The sequence below is a fragment of the Larus michahellis genome, chromosome 5, assembly GCF_964199755.1.
Source record: "Larus michahellis chromosome 5, bLarMic1.1, whole genome shotgun sequence".
In the NCBI taxonomy this organism is placed as follows: domain Eukaryota; kingdom Metazoa; phylum Chordata; class Aves; order Charadriiformes; family Laridae; genus Larus; species Larus michahellis.
In genome coordinates, this window is record NC_133900.1 from 32994697 (window position 1) to 33015332 (window position 20636).

Here is a 20636-nt window from a genome sequence, read left to right on the forward strand (position 1 = left end):
CAAGTCTGTGTTTGGGGAGGGAGCAACAAATTTGCAGAGTTTGTCCAGTGCCCGTAGCAATACAAAGTTAGAAGGATAAATGTGGCACTTACCAGAATCTGAGTATATATCCATATTAACTATCGTGGTCCTGTAGCACCTGTAATGAAAGGGGAGGCAACTGCCCATATTCTGATTGTAGCCACCCCTAATTCACCACTGCAAATCTGTCTCTCTTTTGTAGAATAATGCAAGTTTTATCTCATTAAGCCCTGTCACTGTCCTGTATATAAAATGGTGGTAAGAACTACTTTATAGTCAATGCACTTTGGAGACAGTTTGGGTGTAAGGGCATTTGGAACAACACCTGCAGTGTGACAGTGAGCTATGGGCCAGGTACGTCATACTATTCCTGCTTCACTGTTGTATAGACTTGTCAGGGAATTAGTAAGAGCAAGCTCTGTAAAAATCTCCAGAACAGGGGCTTGCTGAGGCACTGCACTTCAGACACAGAGCTGCTTTTCTGAATGTTTGCCCCAAGCAGCCCCGTGGTGCAGCTGCAGCCCCGGCTGCTCCCTTGCCTTTGACCGCACAGCATGAGGAAGCGTGTCACCACTCCCACCCCTTCCTCTCACAAGCAGCAGAGGTAGCAGCTCCTGGCTCGAGGTGCCTGGCACAAAAAACACCTCTTCCTTCTCTCACAGGAAAGAGCGAGCAGGGTGCATTTTTCTTCCCTATGGTTTCAAAGCAGCATTTCTGGCACCAATGGTCTGCATATCTCATTTTGCATATGTTTACTACAAAGGAACTTCTGAGGCTGCGCCTCGTCTATCTGCTTAGACTGCTGCAAGACTTGTCTGGGCTCATCTTGAACAAACAAGCTTGCAGACTGCAAGCACCAGAGCTTGGCTGAGGAGACTTTGTGGCCATTATTGATGATACCTGGTAGTTCTCTTCAAGTCATTTGCATCCCAGTTAGTAGCTCTCATCATCTTTGTTCCAAAACTTGCCAAATGCTGGTGAGAACTGGAGTGAATACAACTTACAGTTTCTTTATATAGTTATTCTTACTTTAAGAACATACAAATTAACAGATCCTTACGCCAAAAGTGCAGCATTTGGAGAAAGAAAGTTGAGGCTCAGACACACAGTCTTGAAAAAGTAAGATTGGACATAATGCAATCAGTTATTGGTTGGTACACCTTAGCTTCAGATTCTGGCCTCTATCTCTGTAGATGTATACACATGCTTAATGCTTTGTGAATCATCCTAACAACAATGTTGTTATCAGATTATAATGATGTTGGGTGGGTATGGCATTACAAGCTAGTATGACATTTAGATTGAGAAATATTCTGAGGTAGATAATACCTCTGACTCTATAAATCTTCCGTATGTCAGAAAACTCTATGGCTTCCCCATGGAAAAATATTGCTATCCTATGAATTTCAATTAAGTATCTAGGAAATAACTAGACTTATGGACACAGACATCAAACTTTTCTTAGATCACAACCCTTTATCTCACTAAATGTGGCACGTAGTGAGATTACCAATGCGATAACTCATGGAACTAGAGTCTTCAATGTGCTGCTTAGCCATTTCTCATCTTGAGTCACTCAGACTTGCATTTCTTTTTCCCTGGAAAATGTCAAAGAATTCATAGATCAAAAAACAGGAGCTGACACAAAGACAGAGGTGCTGGATCTAAGAAATGATTGAATCGAGGAATTGGGATGAGAGCTCTTCACTTGGTGGGAAGTAAGAATTTCAGAGTCTGCAACTATAACCCTTTTAAGATAGGAACTTCTCAAACTTCCTGCACTTACTAACATTACACTTGGCCAGTCTTTGGTCAGGAAGTCGTCTGTTGATATCTACATCTTAGACATACGAAGTAGATGGGACTTTTTCTCTTATGTCAGTAATAAATCAAAGCATTGCCTAGTGTTATGAAGCACTGTGCTACTAGAAACGTTGCTTTGTCATTGAAATACTGTCCATTAGTACTCCTGTGACTAGACAGATGAATTATAAACTAATAGAATTTGAATAACTGTCTTGCCATACTGCAAGGAATGGTAATATTGCTCCTGCTTAGTATTGCCTCGGGCTTTTGTGCCAAAACATCACACTGGAACTCAGTGTTGACTGGTAACTAACAGTGAATTTAAAGCGCTGTCACAGTCATCTTGCTCAGCTTCCAGACCTAGGTGGCCAAAGCATGTAAGAAGCAATCCACAAGAGATGGCAAAAAGCCAAAGATGGGGTTTTTTTTATCCCTGTTTGTTTAGGACAGGAGACAAAATGTGTTTGTAAACCAGAGAGGCTGTTGCAGGTGCAGAGGACTCTGTTCCAGCTGGCATTCTGAAAGATCAATTACCTACATCAAAGCTGTTCTGCTGCCTTTGCTGTCTGGTTGCTCATTTCGGAGGCTGCACAGGAACTGTACGCACAAAGTGAATTAAAAAGTTATGCATTCAATACCCTCTTCAGGTAAGCAGTTTAGGTGTTAACACCAGATGTCTTAAGTTCTCCTTAAGCTGATCAGATGATGGGACAATGTGAAATGCTTTTGACTTTAAAATTACACTTGTCAATAAGACTATTCTCGATTGAGAAAGCAAGTGAAGTCATGTAATATGATGCTATAATTGATGCAGGCTGCATTTCTTTTGAAGTTGTTGATTGGGAACGAAGGGATTAATAGGTAAACCATCTGAGATTGTTACTGAATTTGTCGTAATAAATATTACTCTGCAATATTTTCCTGTTGCCTGTGAAGCATTAAAATGCTAAAGGGTGCCAACACGCGGTGTTAGTAGGGTGTTATGACAGTAATATTATAAATGTTTGTACAGGTTGTCACCAATATTTGAATCCACTTGTAAAAACAGCACCTTAATATAATACATATTACCATACCCTCCTGTAAGTGATGTGCTTTTACTCATTGGTACAGAACCTACTCATTACTAATTATTCACCCTTTTCTACCCTCTTCCCATACATGGTCTTGCAAAGACACAGTGTTAACAATACTCTAACAATAGACGCAGGGATAACGTTCATGTGATAAACTATACAATCACAGTTAAATTGTATAGACATGTATTAATTTCTCATTTACCAATAACACTGCTTATTTTCATGGATCCATTTCAGCAGATGATTTTTCTTCTCAACATCTACCAGAGCTGATGGGCAAATATTTCTCTTCTCTCTCAAAAAAGACACATGACCAAGGCCCCATAACCAACATGAAGTGATATTGAAACAAAGACCATCTTTTGTAGTTCTAATAATATCATACTTTTGAAGTGTGTTATCTTGCAACCTTGTAGAGGTGGGAAATGTAATTTATTACAAAGAAGCCTTCCATCTTTTGAATTAAAAATATTGTGCTTACAGCTGGACCAGAAAGCTCTGAAGACTCGAAACACTGAAATGATATTCTTCAGCAAAGAAATGATATTCATTATGCTGTTAATGCCAGACCACGTGGACTCTGAATCCCAGTGTATCAATACAACTAAGCCACATAACTTTACAGTTGGCAGGTTCAATATAAATTCAGAGTATGTTACAATATGAACTCTAGAAAACATTGTAAAATAGTTCATGTGTTCCTGTGCGTGTAGTGCATGCGAGTTCACATGGGAGGTGATCTGAAGGCACCCATTCAGAATAACCTCCACCGTACAATTATCGCCTTGCTCCTCATTACTGTAGCCAACCGTGCTGCTCTCCTGGCTTTTCTCCCCGTGCATGCTACGGAGCGCTGTCCTCCCTTCCCTCACGCCAGCCAGGCTGCCTCGGCATTGGCCGGCCTGGGTCGTCCCCAGCTGTCGGAAAGAGGCGGGGAACCCCCCGGCCCGGCACCTCTGGGTTTTGTGCAAGGCCACGGCTGGGGCAACCCACCGGGGACCTTGCCGCGGGAGGTGTCGCAGAAGAGTGGCAGAAACCTCGATTTTGACTTACAAACCCGTTAACAAAGAGACGGGCTCGTCGAATACCGTTACTACCGACGGGCACCTAACACGAAACGAACCGCCTTTACCTCAGCGCTGACAGGCGCGGCCGCCGATACCCACCCAGCCGGGGGCTGCCCCCAACGGCCGCCCCGACGGCCAGCCTCAGGCCCAACGGCCCCCTTACGTAACCGAGGCGGCAGCACCGTCGCCCCCCGCCTTCGCCGCTGCAGACAAAGGCCGGCGGGCACAGCCCCGCTGCCATCAGCCCCTCCTTGGGACCCACTTGACGGCCACCCCCGCCGCCGGGCCGCGCTCCCCGCCCGCCGGGGAACGCCGCGGAGGAGCTGGGGTAGGTAGAGGACGGGTCGCCGCCGAGCAGCCCTCGCACCGCCCCCAGGGGCGCCTGTGGCCGGCCGGCCGGATGCAGTCGGATTGGCGGGACGCGACGCCAATCACGTCGCCGGGGCGCCGAGTGGGGCGGGGCGCGCGGCGGCCGTTGCCGTTGTGAGGGCGGGGGGCGTGGGGAGCGAGCGTTAGGCGAGAGGGTGAGGGGCGGCCGGCGGCTCCGGCAGGGCAGCGCCGCGCCGGGCTGTGGCGGCAGCCAGCCCCGTGCCTCTGCCCGGGTACCTCCGGCGGCTCCTTCCCCAGCGGCAGAGTCTCTCCTTCTCTTTCTCTCCTCCCGCCTCCCACCGCGAGTAGCCGGGGCCTCCTCCATGCGGGAGAAGAGGAGGAGGTGGGAGCTGCTCGCCGGCCATCCCCGGGGCTCGGCAAGTCGGAGTCGACCCGCCGCCACCGCGCCGCTCCTGCCGCATCTCCCTACGGCGCGCAGCCGGCGCTGAGCCCTGCGCGCCGCGCCGCCCCCAGCCCCCCTTCCTTTTACTCCCCCCCAGCGCCCCCCCATTTTTTTATTTTTTCATTCCCCCCCCCCCCCTTTGGTTCTCACCCTGGCTGCGAGCAAAGTGTCTTCATGAGCGCAGAGGATGTCCGGGAAGCACTACAAGGGGCCTGAAGTCAGTTGTTGCATCAAATATTTCATCTTCGGCTTCAATGTCATTTTCTGGGTAAGTGGGCCGGTCGCACGGCGCTTGGTGTCTTCCTCTGCCACCTTCTCCCTTCTCCTCCTCTTCCCCCGCCGCCGCTCTCGGGCTGGGCACGGCCAGAAATGAAAACCGAGGGAGGTGTAAAAGCGGAGCCCCGGGGTGTTGTGTGTGACAGTTGGGCGCGAGGCCGGCGGTTGGGGGTCTGAATGGGGGGCGCGAGGCGCGGAGGCCGTTTTTCAGCCTTCCCCCCGCAGCCTCCTGGCCGCCCCCCGCCCGGCTCCGGGTAGCCTTTTCCCGGGCAAGTCGGCGTGCTGCATTCCTGCACCTTCGGCAGGCTGCCGGTTCCTCATCCCTTCCGGCTCTCCTAATTGCTTTTGTTGTAGGTGCGAAGAGGATTTCTTGCTTTTTTGTGTTTGTTTGTTTGTTTTTTTCCTTTCCCCTCTTTTCCTTTTTTCCTCCTCCCTCCTTCCTTCCCCCTCATCTGCTTTGTGGTGGGGGAGGGAGCAGCTAAGCACCCAGGCCTGGAGAACGAATTGATCTGCGTGTGTTTGTGCTGATATCCCTGGTAAATAAAAACAATAATAAATAAAAAAAAATCACAGCTTAAGTTCTCTGAACAGTGCTGTTTAAGGCAGTGATTACACAATGACGAGGTTGTGTATGGCATGGTTTTATTATGATTAGGTATTACCACGTAGTAGTAGGAGCAATAATAGGAGGGAGAAGGGAGGAAACACTATTCCCACCCATCCCTAAAGTGCTAGCCCATGGGAGGCTTGGTTGGGCATTTGCAGGGATTCGTGACTGCACAGTATCTTATTGCAACACTCTAGCACTGGCTATAGAGTAGGCAGAACTGTATAGTGAAATGTAACCTGCATATAAGTGTATTTCTAGCATCTTCTCAATGTGTTGGGTTTGAAAGAGAATCAGCTGGTTTTGGATGTATATGCCAAATTTTGTAGCCACAGGGAGGGGGTGAGCGTTCTCACACACACATAAATTATGAGGTTTTATCACTGCTTAGAATGTTAAAGTTGAATGAAGGCTCTTACAGTTCCCCTCTTTTCATGAGATACTCCATTTAGCAATGAGAAACATGCACAAACCCAGGTAGGGTGAATGTATTTTTGAGGGGCTTTGAAGACAAGTTGAGTACATATGTTATAGTGGCTTCTTTGGACTAGAAAGGTGAATTGGGGACGCAGGGGGAAACACCTTGAAATTTTATGGTTGAAGGTGGGGAAGAATACAGGAGAGAAACCTTCTGACTAATATTGAGCTTGTGATTATCACCTTTGTGAGAATAGAGGCTGGTTACGTGGCTAGCAGCTATTCATAGCTAACCTTGTGTCTGTGTTCCTGGAAAGTAAAGATGCTTGAAGAGGATGTTTTGGAAGGATGGGAGTTTTGATTAGTGACATGTTTATAGTGAAATACCTTTCCTTAATCAAGAAAGTATGCTGCTAGAGTGAAGTTGACTGCAGTTTTATGTAAATGTTTACTTGGCATAAGACCAACCTGTGGAGATGAGTGGTTGCAAGCTTTGTAGTATTCTGACCCTACAGTAGCTGTTTTTGTCGTACTATTTGCTCAGTTTTTAGTGGTTGAGTTTGCCATGGTTCTTTTCACTTGTCTGTTGCTTCATTTCGATTCCCCTGGGCATGTGTGCTTTAGGCAATCCTGCTCTAGCAGGGGAGTTGGACTAGATGATCTCTAGAGGTCCCTTCCAACTCTGAAGATTCCGTCATATGTTGCTGTGAACACAGATGTTTTTTTAGCAAGGAGCAGAAAAGTGTGAGGAACACTTGTGTGTTGTGTCCTTGGACTAAAAGAGGGAGATTATGGTGGAATATACATAAACATGTTGTCTTGCTTCTTCAGGCACTTTGGTCTATAAGAAGCTATATACCCTGTATACATAGCTGAGTGAATCGCCCACTCTGCCATTTGCTTGATGTGTGGCCCTTGCTTACAGATTTTCCTTTTTGCAAAATGCTAATTGTCTCATCTGTGTCCTTGGCTAAACTTCCTGAAATCCACAAAGTACTTTATAAGAGTTTAGTAATTTCTTCAGAATATTCTAATCTCTTTATTAGGAAGCCTGCACTTATTACCATGTCTTTCATAATTTGGAGTGAAAACATAGGCAGTTACTCTTGTAGAATACATTTTAATGTTGTTTTTACTGAATTAACAGCAAACCCTTCAATAGTCTGTCATGAAACTGTGCCAGAAAAGCTGTAAATGAAAATTGTAAGTTAGGTTGGCTGTTCACAGGAAGTGATAATCAAAAATAGCCACGAATATAGTCATTGTAAGTAGACTGAAATGATGAAAAGGTTATCGTATTAACCCCATGATGCTCTCCAGGGATCTTGTGAACCTGGAGATGTGTAGAACACCTTTGTTGAATCTTCTACCTGAGCAGCGTTATGTAGTGGTTTTAACACAACCTTTCAAAATTTTATTGTAAACAAATGGGAAAATACTCTCTGTTCTGCATTGTAAAAAAAAAAAAAAAAAAAAAAAAAAAAAAAAAGACTAAAAATAAAGAGAACTGAATTGGAAGAGTAATGATTTTGACAAGAAAATTGTCAGTTCCTTGAACAGAGGAATGTTATAGATCTGTTGAAATTATGTGGGGAATGATTGTACATGCTACTTAAACTGAAGATATTACAAAAAATCGGAGACTTTATATGCCGCAGAATATGGGCAAAGTAAGTTATCAGACCTTTTTGTCAATTTCTGGTTTTGGGCTAGTCTGTTATTTCTTTTCGTAAAAAATTCAACTGATTTATTAGAACACTGAACGTGGGAAAGTTGCATTCTAATGCTGTATATGTAGTTGTAACTAAAGGTAACAGTATGCTCTCAGTCTTGTACCACCCCAGGTAATGCGTTCTTGTCTATGTGTTTCATACTGTTGTAGAAGACAATATTATCCACTAAGTCTATGCATAATTAATGGTTTAGGTATATTTGCAGGCTTTTTTTTTTTTTGAAATTCAGTATTAAAATGGGTAAATACGCTGGAAGTGTTTGTTCGGAAAAACTTACTTTATGGGATTACTATGCTCTCGTGGAAAAGGAAAGCCTTTTTGGCAATCGCCAAAGTAAGATTTGGGAAATGAGACCAAATAGGCACAAATACATCTAAATAAAAAATTGGAACTTGTTATTATGTTTCCTTTCCATTCCTCAGATGACATTCTTCTGCTGGTTGTTCATTAGGGCACACCTGTGCTTTAACTTGACTAGCTTGTGAAAGCACCACATTATGTTTGCTACCTTTCTAGGCTGATGGAATAGGCAGTGCTTTTTTTTTTGTGACCCTTATGTCTTTGTCTAGGTAAACCATAATGTAATCTGATTTAGATGAGAGCCGCAGCCTTAATATAAGGTAATAGACAACGTTTTTCTGTAGTTAAAGAAAGCAAACAAACAATGCCTTCTCCTCCCCTTCGCCCTTGGACTGCTATGTAGAATGATGTCAAAGGTACAATGCAAAAAGTAAAACTAGGCCACCCTGCTTCCCAAAAGGCAAGAACCATTTCCTTTTCTTTCCCCTTCTACTTTTGCAAGAAGTTTTAAGCTGACTTTTAGTTCTAAGACCTGTTTTGAATTGCTCTCTATGCTTTATTGTAGTTGGTGGAAACTGTAGATACATACTATTTTTTAACCCTGAATTTCAATCCACTCTTGATTCCACTGACCCTAGCCTAATCGGACGGATGTATAGAAAGCATTGACACTTCAGAACTCTTTGTGTTATCTGATAATTCACTGTAAGTTGTGAGATATGCTGCAATTATGATACATCAGCATATTACAAGTCATAATTTGTGTTTTAATTTGCTTGGCATCTGCTGGTTTTGATGGCAACCATATGGGAGCCTAAATAGTTTTCTGAATTACAGGAAGATATTGGAAAGAAAACTGAATAAAGTTATGTAAGTGTATTATGGGAATAGTGTTGGAAAAGTGCACTGACCTTTAAGGGACAACAAATAGACTGCTTATTAAATTTTGTATGCTGTTGATAGCTTGTTTTCAAAGGGGCACAAGATAATTTTCTGATGTCAGCTGGTTTTCAGATATCCACGGAGGCGGCCTTGGTTATGTAATTTTCCCTTGCCACAGTGGTTTTAAAAAAAAAAAAAAAAAAATAAAATCAATGTGAAGCTTGTCCCATGCAATTTTCAAATGTATTCTGTAGCATTTGGTCTTTAAAAAAACTGCATTGGGAAAATACCCTTGCAGTGGAAGTGGAAACATTTTTTTTTTTTTAAAATTTCTTAATAGCACAGCACACTTCGAGAGTATTTGACAAGTGGTCTTGCCAGAAACAGAACGATGCTTGTCTTGGGAAAATACACAAATGTTTTGTAACAGTGAAAGGCGGTGATGTACGTGTTGATGAAATAGATGCATTGTTGTGAGCTTGGGATTCCTGAATTCCTCAGTGTGTCTTTCAGCAGATGTAGCCCCAGTCTTTTAAATGCATATAAAAATACAGTAACTTAGCTGCCTCCAGGGGACTTATTTCAGATTTGTACAGGTCATTCCTGGAATAAAAATTTTCCTTGCCCTGCCTTCCCTTGTGGCAGACTGTGTCATTGGCTATACAAAAAGAAATAGATGAGGAACATGGATGAAGCTGTTTCCTTTCTCCTATGTGTTTGTGTCGTCAAAACTATGTGTTTGTAAATGTTATTGTTTTAAGCTATTTGATGTCTCTAGTTTATAAAAGATTAAAGAAACATAAGGACACAAGAACTAGAAAAATCTAATTGTGCGACTTCCTGTGTTTGATGTCAACATAGTTCAAGTGAATATTACTGGAACTATCAAATGCAGCTTACGCACTTTTATTCTGTGTTAAAGATGAATTTGGTAAATGTATTTACCAGTCTTTCACCTTGATTGAATTGTCATAGTAAGTTTTACCTAGTGGCACATCTGTCTCAAAGAGTTAATTTTGAATCTTGAGTGTCCCAATCAGAGAAAAGCTGATGCATATGAATGGCACCCAGAGTACAGGAAGTCCCAACAGAATAATTCTGCAAGTGAAACATTTTATGAACGTTTGTATGTGTGAAAACAAGTTATCTTTGGTCCTAGTCCTATCCCCCTTGTTGCATGTTGATGTTTTCTTAATAAAGGCAACAGATCTATGTTCTGTAACATTGAATTTGAACGTAGACATGTTACCTGTATTCAGTAAGACAGTCTTTTCATGAGAAACTCTTTACTGTATTTATTATGTATGTATATATTCAAGTACAGTATATAATAGGCACACAGGGAAAGTAAGCATGACCTATGCTGGGGAAGAAAGGTTTTGGTTTTTTTTTTCCAAATGGGAACCCAGTAAACATGTTTGGTTGTTTTTTTTAAAAAAAGATTACTTATATCAGGTAGTGCAATAGATGTAGACTAATTTTCAAATGGAAAATGTGAGGGAGAAGTTTGGTTGGGTTTTTTTTGTGGGCAGGAAAGAAAAGTGTAAGGAACTTCTCTGTCCTCTCCAGTGGACAGGAGTTTGAAACTATGTATGTAATCTTAAAGAACACTCTCTAAACCTAGTTCCATAGATCACTGCAATCCTGAAGTATTTCTTGGCAAACTTAATTTATTCTTTATTCCTTAAACTCTGTAAGACACAATAGTTAATGATTAGTAGAGGATAAGAAACCCGGGATTACAGTTAGTGAAACAATACTTCCTTTTCTTTTGAGCCTCTTTCCTACAAATAGACTTCTTGTTGAAAATGCATTATAAACTGTTTTTGGCACCAGGGCTACTACAACTTATAAATTTGGAGTAAGAAGCTGATGTGTTGTTAAATGCTCAGTCTAGGTACTTCAACAGTTTATACTCCATTAACCAAGAGCGGTAACCTGTGAAGATTTGCTGTAAGCATTTAGAATATAATATTTTGCTTCCAGTTACAACTGGAGGTGAGAGAGAATATTTTTGACCCAAAGAAATCTCCTGAGCTAATTCTGCCAGTTAGGGAATTTCAGTCTTAAACTATAGCACTGTAAGAATAGAATCAGCCTTCATACTTTGCTTTTCCCAAAATATACAGCATGTTTCGCAAATGCATGGCTAGTAGGCTGTCAACAGGACTGTAATTGTTTTATTGATGTAGGCAGGAGCAAGGAGCTGAACAGCTCATGAAGTAACCCATCTCTGTTAGTCATGACCCAGAAGTTACTGTCAGCATTAACTATTAAAGTGCTTTTTTAACTCTTCTAAATATCTGACTTTTTCATTAGCTAGCATTCCATAGTGACTTTGTACTCTTGTACCAGTTTCCATATTTTTTCCCCCATTAAAAATTAGGAAATATGTTGCAATGCAATAAAGAAAAAATAAAAAAAACCCACTTACCCATTTTTACCAAGGTGCTGAACTGCATTCTACTACAGCTTTACAGTGCAAAATCCAGGAAAACATAGGTTATTCTTGACTGCTTTGAGGCCTAATTTGTTTCTTTTCCATTGTACTATTGTGTGAGTTTGGGAAACATCCCAATTTTTGTGATTGTGCTGCTGCTTCTGCCAAAAAATATCCCCTCTTGCAGATCACTATGGATATAGATTTCCACTGATTTCAGCAGGACTTTGCACAGGTATAAGGTTGGTATGCATGGATGTCCCTGTTAGCACAGAGTGTAGCTACTCCTGTAACGTACTCAAAGATCTAGAGCAGTCCAGCCTTCCCCTTACACTGGCATTTAAAAATGTCACTAGCATGCTGGCTTGCAGTCAGGGGTACTTGATTTGATATCAAACTCTGGCTCAGTGTGGTCTCGTATAACCTCCAGATGGTCTGACTTGCGGAGGTGCTAAAACCAGTCAGATCCTACTCCTTTAGCTATATAAAATAGATGAGGCAAATGGCAATAGCAGTATTTATTTATTTTAATATGCATCAATTTCCACATCATATTCTTCAGCTAATGTTTTAACTTTCCAGTCACTTTCCTCTGGACAGCATTTAGAATAAGTATTTCAGCACACACAGAGGATCTTATGAATGAACTGTCAATTTCCCACAGAACTGGGAAAAATCAATATGCCTCTTCGAGGCCTTGAAAATCCCTCTGCTCCTAGTGAAGGCTCCATTACATCAAATAATATTGAAAATCATTTCAAGCAATGTTCCTGATGTGTGGTGATAGAAGATTTTTTTTTTTTTTTGCAATGAGGCAAATACATATTATGTTTTGTATGCCTATTCTGTACGTGTTGCCACCTGGTTTTCTCAACAGCAAAACTTCTTATGGAAAAATCAAAGAATTGTAGGAATTTCTGCCTAAATATGTTCTCTTTCTCCTCAATAGGCAAGTAAAATTATTTCTAACAGTGGTGTTTCTTTGTAGTGGTGTATTCAAATATAGAATTGAAAGGAGATATCTAGCCTTTAGATGCATGAAATATCTTGCGTTTATAGAGACTTCTGTTTTGTTTTCCTGCATATAGTGTTAATGAATTAAAACCTGCATAACTACTGTCATAGCTCCAGCAAGCTACTGTTACAGGGTAATGAGTGTGATATAAATGAGACTGCAAGGATGTTTGCAATAATTCAGCCTACTGAGTGTTTCCTAGTGTTAGTAGCTTACGTTTAATGAGAGTCCAGCTTAATTTACTTTGATTTAGGGGCAAATCTTCCATAATGTGAAACACTATTTTATGTCAGGCCTTCATCTGTGTCAGGAGGGCAGACTCTCTCAACTGAGCTCTGGTGCCCCAAGCAAAGATGCAGTAACACCGTGTTGGGGTGTCACCCCTAGGAGATCCACCTGGTGTCTATCATTTTGTCAGAGCCTGCCTCACAGGTTCTCCCTGTCAGACACCTTTGCTTTATATACCCATGTGCAGGGCACATATTTTCCTTTCTGAGGCTAGGTTCTCTGTGCTTCCCTCTCACTGAATCACATTTCTGCTGCTGCCTTCTGTTTTCTAACCAGCTCTGATTAAAAAGAGCTTGAAGGGGATTCCCTCTATGTGCTGTAAATGGCTTATATATAAAAGCAGAGACACTGAGGAAAAAAGTTCACAGATAATGTATGGCAAAGGCTTTGTTGCTTCATGCCACGGTTCAATTAACCGTCTCACCTTGTGGAAGAACTCTCTCAAGTTTGTGTTTGCAATGCCATGTGGTTAGAGTGTTTCAGACTGGAGAACAGAATTTGGAAAAGGTGACAATTCAAAACATTGGGTCCTACCAGCAAATGAGGAAGAGGGGGAGCAAGCATCCTCAGCCACTTCAACTGGGAGTATAATGGGGTGTTCTAATAATCACAAAGCAAGGGTTTCAGATTTTTATTTTTGCTACTGAAATATAAAAACAGAAGGGTTCCCTTTTCCATGTGGGTAAAAGAGAATTTTGTAGAAGTTGTCCTCCCAACTCCTGGTTTACGTGGGTGTGTCGAAAGGAATAAGTGTGAATTCAGTCAGTCCAACAATAATTAAATAGTAATTAAAATAATTAAAAAAGAAGAGTAAAAACTTTTAAAATTAGAAGCCCTGTTTTCCAAGGAGTTATGTAATTCATTTCTAGATGAAAATTCAGCCATATGACTGATGTGAAGGCTATAAAAATATGTATATATAAATATAAAATATGTATGATTGCAGTTAAAAAAAATAACTAAGGTCTAGTTTTTAATCAGTATTTCTTGATATCACAAACATCCTCTTGTTTCTTTCTCTTTCTGTGGGCATCCAGGGGGTTGTGAAGCCTTGCTGCTTTCCTAGTAGTCTAACTCAATTTTTTTTTTCCTTTTGGAATGACTGGAAAGACCTGTTTCTGTAGCAGGGCCGCTTTCTGCCTTGGTTATGGCGGTGGTTTCAGGACTGGTTTTGGTGTGCTGCCTTGCAAATTCTGGTGTCAAAAAGAAAGCAGGGGGCTGCAAATGGCTGAGGCTGGCACAAGGCTACAGAACCAAATGTGTTAGTACAACTTTATTGGACCGATAGCAGTTACTAAATCTGACTGAGAACTCTCTCATCTATGTCAATTTCTATTGACTTGCTGTTTGGTTGCAAGAATGAAGTATGAGAAGATGGTGGGACTGTCTCCTCCTTTCCCTGTATAGATCAACTTAAACTGATTGTACTGGCACAGCCTGTTTCAACTCTAGGTAAAATGGTTTTGCATTGTGATGTGTTAAAAATTAGCTCAGTCCGGTGAGGACTATTATGTAGATGTATGTGCTGCTTGGTACGCTCCTCCAGTGCAGTTTGATTTCCTCTATTTTAGTAAGATTTATGGTTGTTATCTGTTTTCTCCTAATTGATCAGTGATCTTGCAGAAAGAAAGAACAGTGATAGTCTACCAAGCTTATTGTAATGTGAACTTAACTTGAACTTAAGTTTAAGTGGACAGCTCCCTCATCTACCTCTCTGGTTTCTTTGCCTTCCCATAAACGTTATTCCAAACACCCTGCCACTCCCGGTAATAAGGCACTTCATTGGAGTGGCCTATTGGAAGGGGTGGCAAATGATCTCTCTGAAGACAGTTTGCCATGATTATCCATTCCCAAGTAGTATCCTTTTTGTTGGCTTTGTTGCAAACAAAATGTTAGTATGCATTTAATGTTGGAAATACATTTATATATGTATGCGTACATAGTTAAAGACAGCATTATTTTATTTATATATATATAAAAAATAATTAATTCCTGACTTGCTAGAAGAGAATTTCATTGACTTATGTGCTGAAAAGCAGGACTTGAAGGCACTGGAAACCCATCTAATTCCTGTTACATGGAAAGAAGGGGTTTTTGGAATGGTCTTCCCTCTATCTGTATTCTCCCAGCAGCAGCAGAACAGGTCAGGCATGGTCACCAGTAGTGTTCCCACTTCAGCTACGTGGGGCTGAATGTGATTTAAAAACTTTGCTTTCTTTTACATGTAAGCTGTTTCCTTCCTTTAACAAGATGTCCTGTTATTTTCAGCACAGGCAAAACCATTGCCTGGGTAGTCTAAAGGTTTGTAGTGGCATCTGAATCAATATTTTATTCTGCAACATCTTTTCCATGCAAGTAACTAGTGTGTTTGACTAAAGAATGCAAGCCAATTACATTTTTACCTGGTTTACATCCTTGCTGGCCTCTGTTCTCCTTCATTTTTCCTAAACCACTCTCATACCTGTTGGAGAGGAAGTAGCTCCTGAGCAGATGCAGTAATAGCTTTGCATATTGAAGAAAACCAGTGGGAATCTTGATGCAACTGATACTGAAAGGTTTTTGCCTCTGTAGCAGGTGAATGAGTTGCGGCTCCCATCTGGCCATTTTTGTCTTCTGTTGGAGGCATTGTCCTATGACCCTGTCAGCTGTTCTGCAGAGCTGCTAGCCTCTAACAGAGGCAAAAGGACAGATGTGGGCAACAGTAGCTTTTGCCTTCAACCTTCCCAGAACTTTGTCCACTGGATTTCCAGTGAACTCACTGTGATCCAGTATTTCATATATTATTTGAAATGTCATGCCTAATAAATGACAGCAATGATAGACTCAACTCCACTGTTATCTGTGGTTTTCTTGTCAATAGCAGCTGATTACTGCCTGGATGAATTACTATGTCTCTTATAAATACTTGATTCTTGTTGATTTTTGCCCTCCTTTCAGTTTGTTCTCTACTCCAGTTTGCAGAGGCTGTTCTCTCTGTTCCATTCTCCAAGGTAGCCCTTTTTGTGTCTCGCTCTGTGTCTCTATGTGTTCTTACCCCTGTCACCTGGAATTGAAAGCTTCTATGCTCTTAGCCCACAGGAACTCCTGCATGGTCATTGCCATGCTCTGAGAGGGCTTTCTACAGGGGCAGTTTGCTGGCTGTGTTACAGGTGTCCAGCCACCAGCCCACAGGAAAGTGGGAAGAAGTGTATGTGTGTGTGGGGGAACCAAAACCAACCATCACTGGCTTTTTTTGTACCATTTTATAAGGCGCTTGTTACATTTGCCAAAAAACTTTTTGTCCATGAACATGTGCCTTTTTTCAGTGTAATGCACAAACATCTCTTTTTGAAACAGCAAGTCTCAGTGTTGGTACAAGGCCTCCCAAATAATATCTGCAGAAATAATCCGTCTTTACTCCATGTGTCAAATTATAAGACTGGTGAATATGAAAACTGTACACGCAACTCTGACTTTGATGTAAAGAATTTCACGTTTCAGCTTCATATACAATTGCTGCAGGACTGAGCTGTGTAGAAGCAGGTGAGGTGGAATGTGTGGGGCATGGTAGAGACTGGCGCGGTCAGCGAAGATTTGAGGGATGTGCTGTGTCTACTGTTTGAACCACATGGAAGGCTTGTTGCTTTTGAAGCACAAGGTCTTAGTGATGTTACTTGAGGCTGGAGTACAGGACTGAAATTTAAAGAGGCTGCTGGTGGTTGCTGCTGCTACACTAATTAGAAGCATACTGTAAAGTCCTAAGTATTTTAAGTTGAGAGTTGGTGGGACTCCTTTTTTTGTATCTTTGGAGACCTATCAAAACTTTAGTGAGTACTATTTGTTAAAATCTCCTTAGTGTACTAGGGTCAGACCATTATTGGTCTCTAAAAGGCTATGTTGTTCCAATTTGCCACTGTAACCTGTCCTTGAAATGAGTGCAGATGACTCTTACTGAGCAAGGTAGAACAATTTTGGTGTAGCTGTGTTGTCAAAATTGTTCATGTGAGCAGGGTTAGACTCCTAGCTTGAGGAGCCTAAAGGCCTTTATAAGTTGGAAGGATGGACATTGTCTGTGTTGTGGGGTGGGATTGGACTTCTGTATAAATGGTGGAGAAAAGAGAAACCTGTAACTTCTTACAGGAAGAGCAGGACTGGGGAATACACCACTTGTTCATAAAGCAGAAGATATTTAACTTTGAGAAGGTAATCTAAAAGTGAGAAGATAGTCATACTTTATCTGAATAAACCTGCCTTATCTGAATAAACCTGCCTTATTTTCTATTCCATCTTCGTGTTGCCGTCTGGGTAGATATTTTTCTGCAGTTGTTGTTATCAAAGTGCTATTTTGGGAGTTTTCTTGTCATTATTTCACTCTGGTTTTGTAGTGGGACTTTAGTTTAAAAACTCTCTAGCTTGAAAAAAAAACAAACAACCAAACACAAAAAGGCAAACCAAAACAAACATGTACATAAAGACATTTCAGAATTCACAGAAAACAAACTGTGGATCAATTATTAAGTGCCTTCCCTCTCCCTCATCCACTTCCTGATGTAGCATTAATTTTGAATGAGCCCCCTGCATAGCTTGCCTTCATCCACTTAGGGTATAGAGCACAAAGGCTTTCAGCGCTTTAAATGCTTGGGCCCTTGTTACAGGCCTCTGCATAAGAGCAGCTCCTGTTGATTTCAATGGGAATCACTTGGTGGCAGCTGTGTAACTGCTTTTCATGCAATGTTGTCTTTTTTTTAAAAAAAAAAAAAAAGAGGAGGGTGGGGAAGCCCAAAGAGATCCCCCAAACAAAACATTGAAAAGACTATCAAAAGAGCTAGAGCAATTACTTCAGTTGCCTAAGTAGTTAAGAGGTGAGAAAAAGGGTGATAAACTAGTCTAACCAAAAAACTCGGGCAGAGACAGTGGAGCCTATCAGGCAGTGTTTCTGCTAGTTTGTGTCTCGGAGTAAGTACCCTGTCTGACCATTTTAATCGTTTAAATGAAAACTTCCCCTCAATAATAGGAGTGATATGTGACTCTGATACTTGTAGCACTGAGAGAATTTAGCTGTTAAAGCACATTGAGTTCATCCACAGCAGACAATTGTGACTGTGTTCTCTCTAGTTGTAGAGTAGAGGTGTGCTTGTATGAAACTGCTTTACATGTGCTGAAATATCACTTAACAGTGGTTTCTGCAGGCTATGTGCATTGCCACCAGTCTGGGCAGCAAGCTGGTCATTGCTGTCATTTTTTTATAACTAGTGATGCATAGTACTGTATTGAGTACTGAGTCTTGCTTTTGCCAGGCACATACAATAATAGCAGCAACTTAATGATAAATCTGTGTCCAATGGAGCTACTAATGCTCGTCTGTTAAGTACCACTACTTATGTGGTCTACCATTAGCCACATAAGAAATCACCACATTTTATTAATGGCTTCTGAACTTTAACAACATCTTAGGCTAAAGATAATGGCTTCTGCATGAAATATGTTCCATTATTGCTAATGGTGTCTTATCAAGTAAGCTAGTGTGGCAGATAAAAGAATTTCTGTAAACAAAGCATAAAAGAAGCTGTGTATATAAATCAAGCCTGAAAATCAGTTTATAGCTGAATGGGAACTGAACATCTCAGACTAGTTTTGTTTATGCTTTGGTGATTAATAGAGGAAAAGGTAAAAACAGTCTGTCTAAATTCAGAACTTGATGAATATTGCATTTATTTTTTACTGTTAGGTTGTTCCAGCAGTTTCTGTTAATGCAATATGAGGAGATAGTTATAGTCTGTGCTAATACCGGTGGTTTCAATACTATTAGAAGTAAACAGCAAAAAACACCTTTCCTTTTGCCTTTAAGGAAGGCTTTAAAGAAATGTAAAACTGATTCTTATTGATGGCTTTTTTTTAAAAAGCAAGATTAACATTCCCTACTTCTAGACTAATCATACCACCAAGGGAGACGAAGAACTTATTCAAGCTATTGCACTGAATCCTTAATTTGCTAGATGTTCATGTACCTTCAAATGCAACATTAACCTACAGAGACAAAATTTGCTCCAAGGTTTTGGAGGAGATGTGCTGAGCCTTGCCTTTTGACTACATTCAGTGCAAGGGAGTTCCCTAAGGGAAAGAATCCTACTTTTTTTTCCTCTAGTGTGTGAAGAAACAATATATCAATCCAACTACAGCTCTATTAAACAAGTTGAAGATAAGTTTTAGTGGTAAGGAATTGAAAATATGTTTCTTTGAAGGTTGTGTAGTCTTGATTTCTGTTAACCTCGTGGATGTTGACAACTTTTAAATACCTAAAACATTTTTTTTTTTAAATATTATTGGGCTGTGTTCTGTATGGTGTGAAAGATGTGATAAAAGACATCTTTTTGAATATTCTTTCATTTCCTGCTGGGATCCCATGCCAATTCAAAGGTACTTTGGAGGTTTGATGTTTTTTTTCAAAGAGGGAGTTTTAAGCTGGCATCTTTGCCAGCAAAACCAACTTAAAACAGTTTGTGTGCCAGTGTGCAGTGTAAGATATGGCTTCATAAACCAACTGAGGGGATGATGAGTGACATGGGAAGAAAAGAACTCCACTCAGGTGAGGATACGAATGGGGGAAATCAGTAGACCATTTTGCCACTGAAACACCTAACAGGTTTAACTGCCTTGAGTTAAAGCTGTATGTTGGTTTTTTGTGAGTGCTGTCCATCTCAAACACTAACCCTCTAATTAATATTTAATTAGTCATTTATATGGATGGACTAAATCTGAAAAAAAGCACTGTAGACTGAACAATGTATTGTCCCTTGGAAATATTTCATCTTAATTAGCTCTTAACGTCTGTGGATGTGTTGTCATTGCCCTGTTGTTTTCAAGGTCTAATACCTTTGATCAACCCCAGACCGAGTTAGGAAAACTTCAGTGAAAGGTATGCTGAAATGCAGAGCTACAGTTACTACAGAAGTTATGGAAGCTAAACAATTAATACAGATAAAGATGTCTGGTATGACCTACTGTGAGTTTGCCTGGAATGGTTATTTCTACTGTACTTCACTGAAGAGTGGTAAAGGCATGCTCTCTTCTTTCTCTCTTGAGCTTTGGGGTGAATGTGTTAAGTGTCTAATGTTCTTCTTTCTGACTTAACCTGATATAATGCCAGCAGTTTTGACTTTGTGGTCTCTGTAAACTGTTAGGAAATTTCAAAATGAGTTTTCAGTGTTCAGAAGGAGAATAGGGTGAGGTTATGAAATTGTTGTTTGTGAAATGTTCATAACAAGCTATAATTGTTGGTAAAGAAACTGGAGCAAAAGGAGTAATACTTAAGTTTCAAAGTGAGTATTGGAATTAATTTTGTGAGCTTTTTTAAAGGTGGCTCTGAAATTTTCAAGAAATCATGTTACTTTAATAAGAATATATAGAAGAATTAAAACATTCATTTAAATTCAGATATAGCTACACTAATAAATCAGTGTTTTGCCTTTAATAAGGGGCATTTTGTATTTAAAATGAGAGCCTTCTTGGATTTGTATGCAATGCAAGAATGAAAACTTGCACAGGGTTGGACAGAAAGCTGTTTTGAAGCTTTTGTGGGTGATGTGCTGTTAGGTGTTCTAGTTGAGCTCCCCTTCTTGTCTCCCTGACATCTAACATAACATTTGGGTTGAAGTGTTTCCTCATATAGAAAGGAACTAAAATAAGGCAGCGCTGTCAAGGCAGTCCTCACAGAACCTCTTTCAAAATGCAACAAAGAGACCATACCAGTGATTATACTGGGCCAGACAAAAGGTCTGTTTAAGGTAAATATCCTTAGAACAGAGGCCAGTACTAGACAGATGATGAAAAGTGTAAGAACAAGGCAGGTAGATAGTGATAATTCTTAGGGAGTATGCTCTGAATCCTCAACTTCTCAGAGCCACAATTAGGATCTTTGTACTTGGTATCTCAAGATTGAGTTTTCTTTGTCGAT

At 40.9% G+C, this 20636-nt stretch overlaps 1 protein-coding gene across 1 annotated transcript in view; it reads left to right on the forward strand.

Annotated features, from left to right (window-relative positions):
* The first annotated feature begins 4458 nt into the window (after window positions 1-4458).
* Window positions 4459-20636, forward strand: part of TSPAN5 (tetraspanin 5) — an 83123-nt gene continuing 66945 nt past the window's right edge. Inside the window, exon 1 of the mRNA XM_074589509.1 lies at window positions 4459-5013. Coding sequence (XP_074445610.1) covers window positions 4933-5013 — 81 coding nt within the window. The 5' untranslated portion in view covers window positions 4459-4932. The remainder of the gene's footprint in view (window positions 5014-20636) is intronic.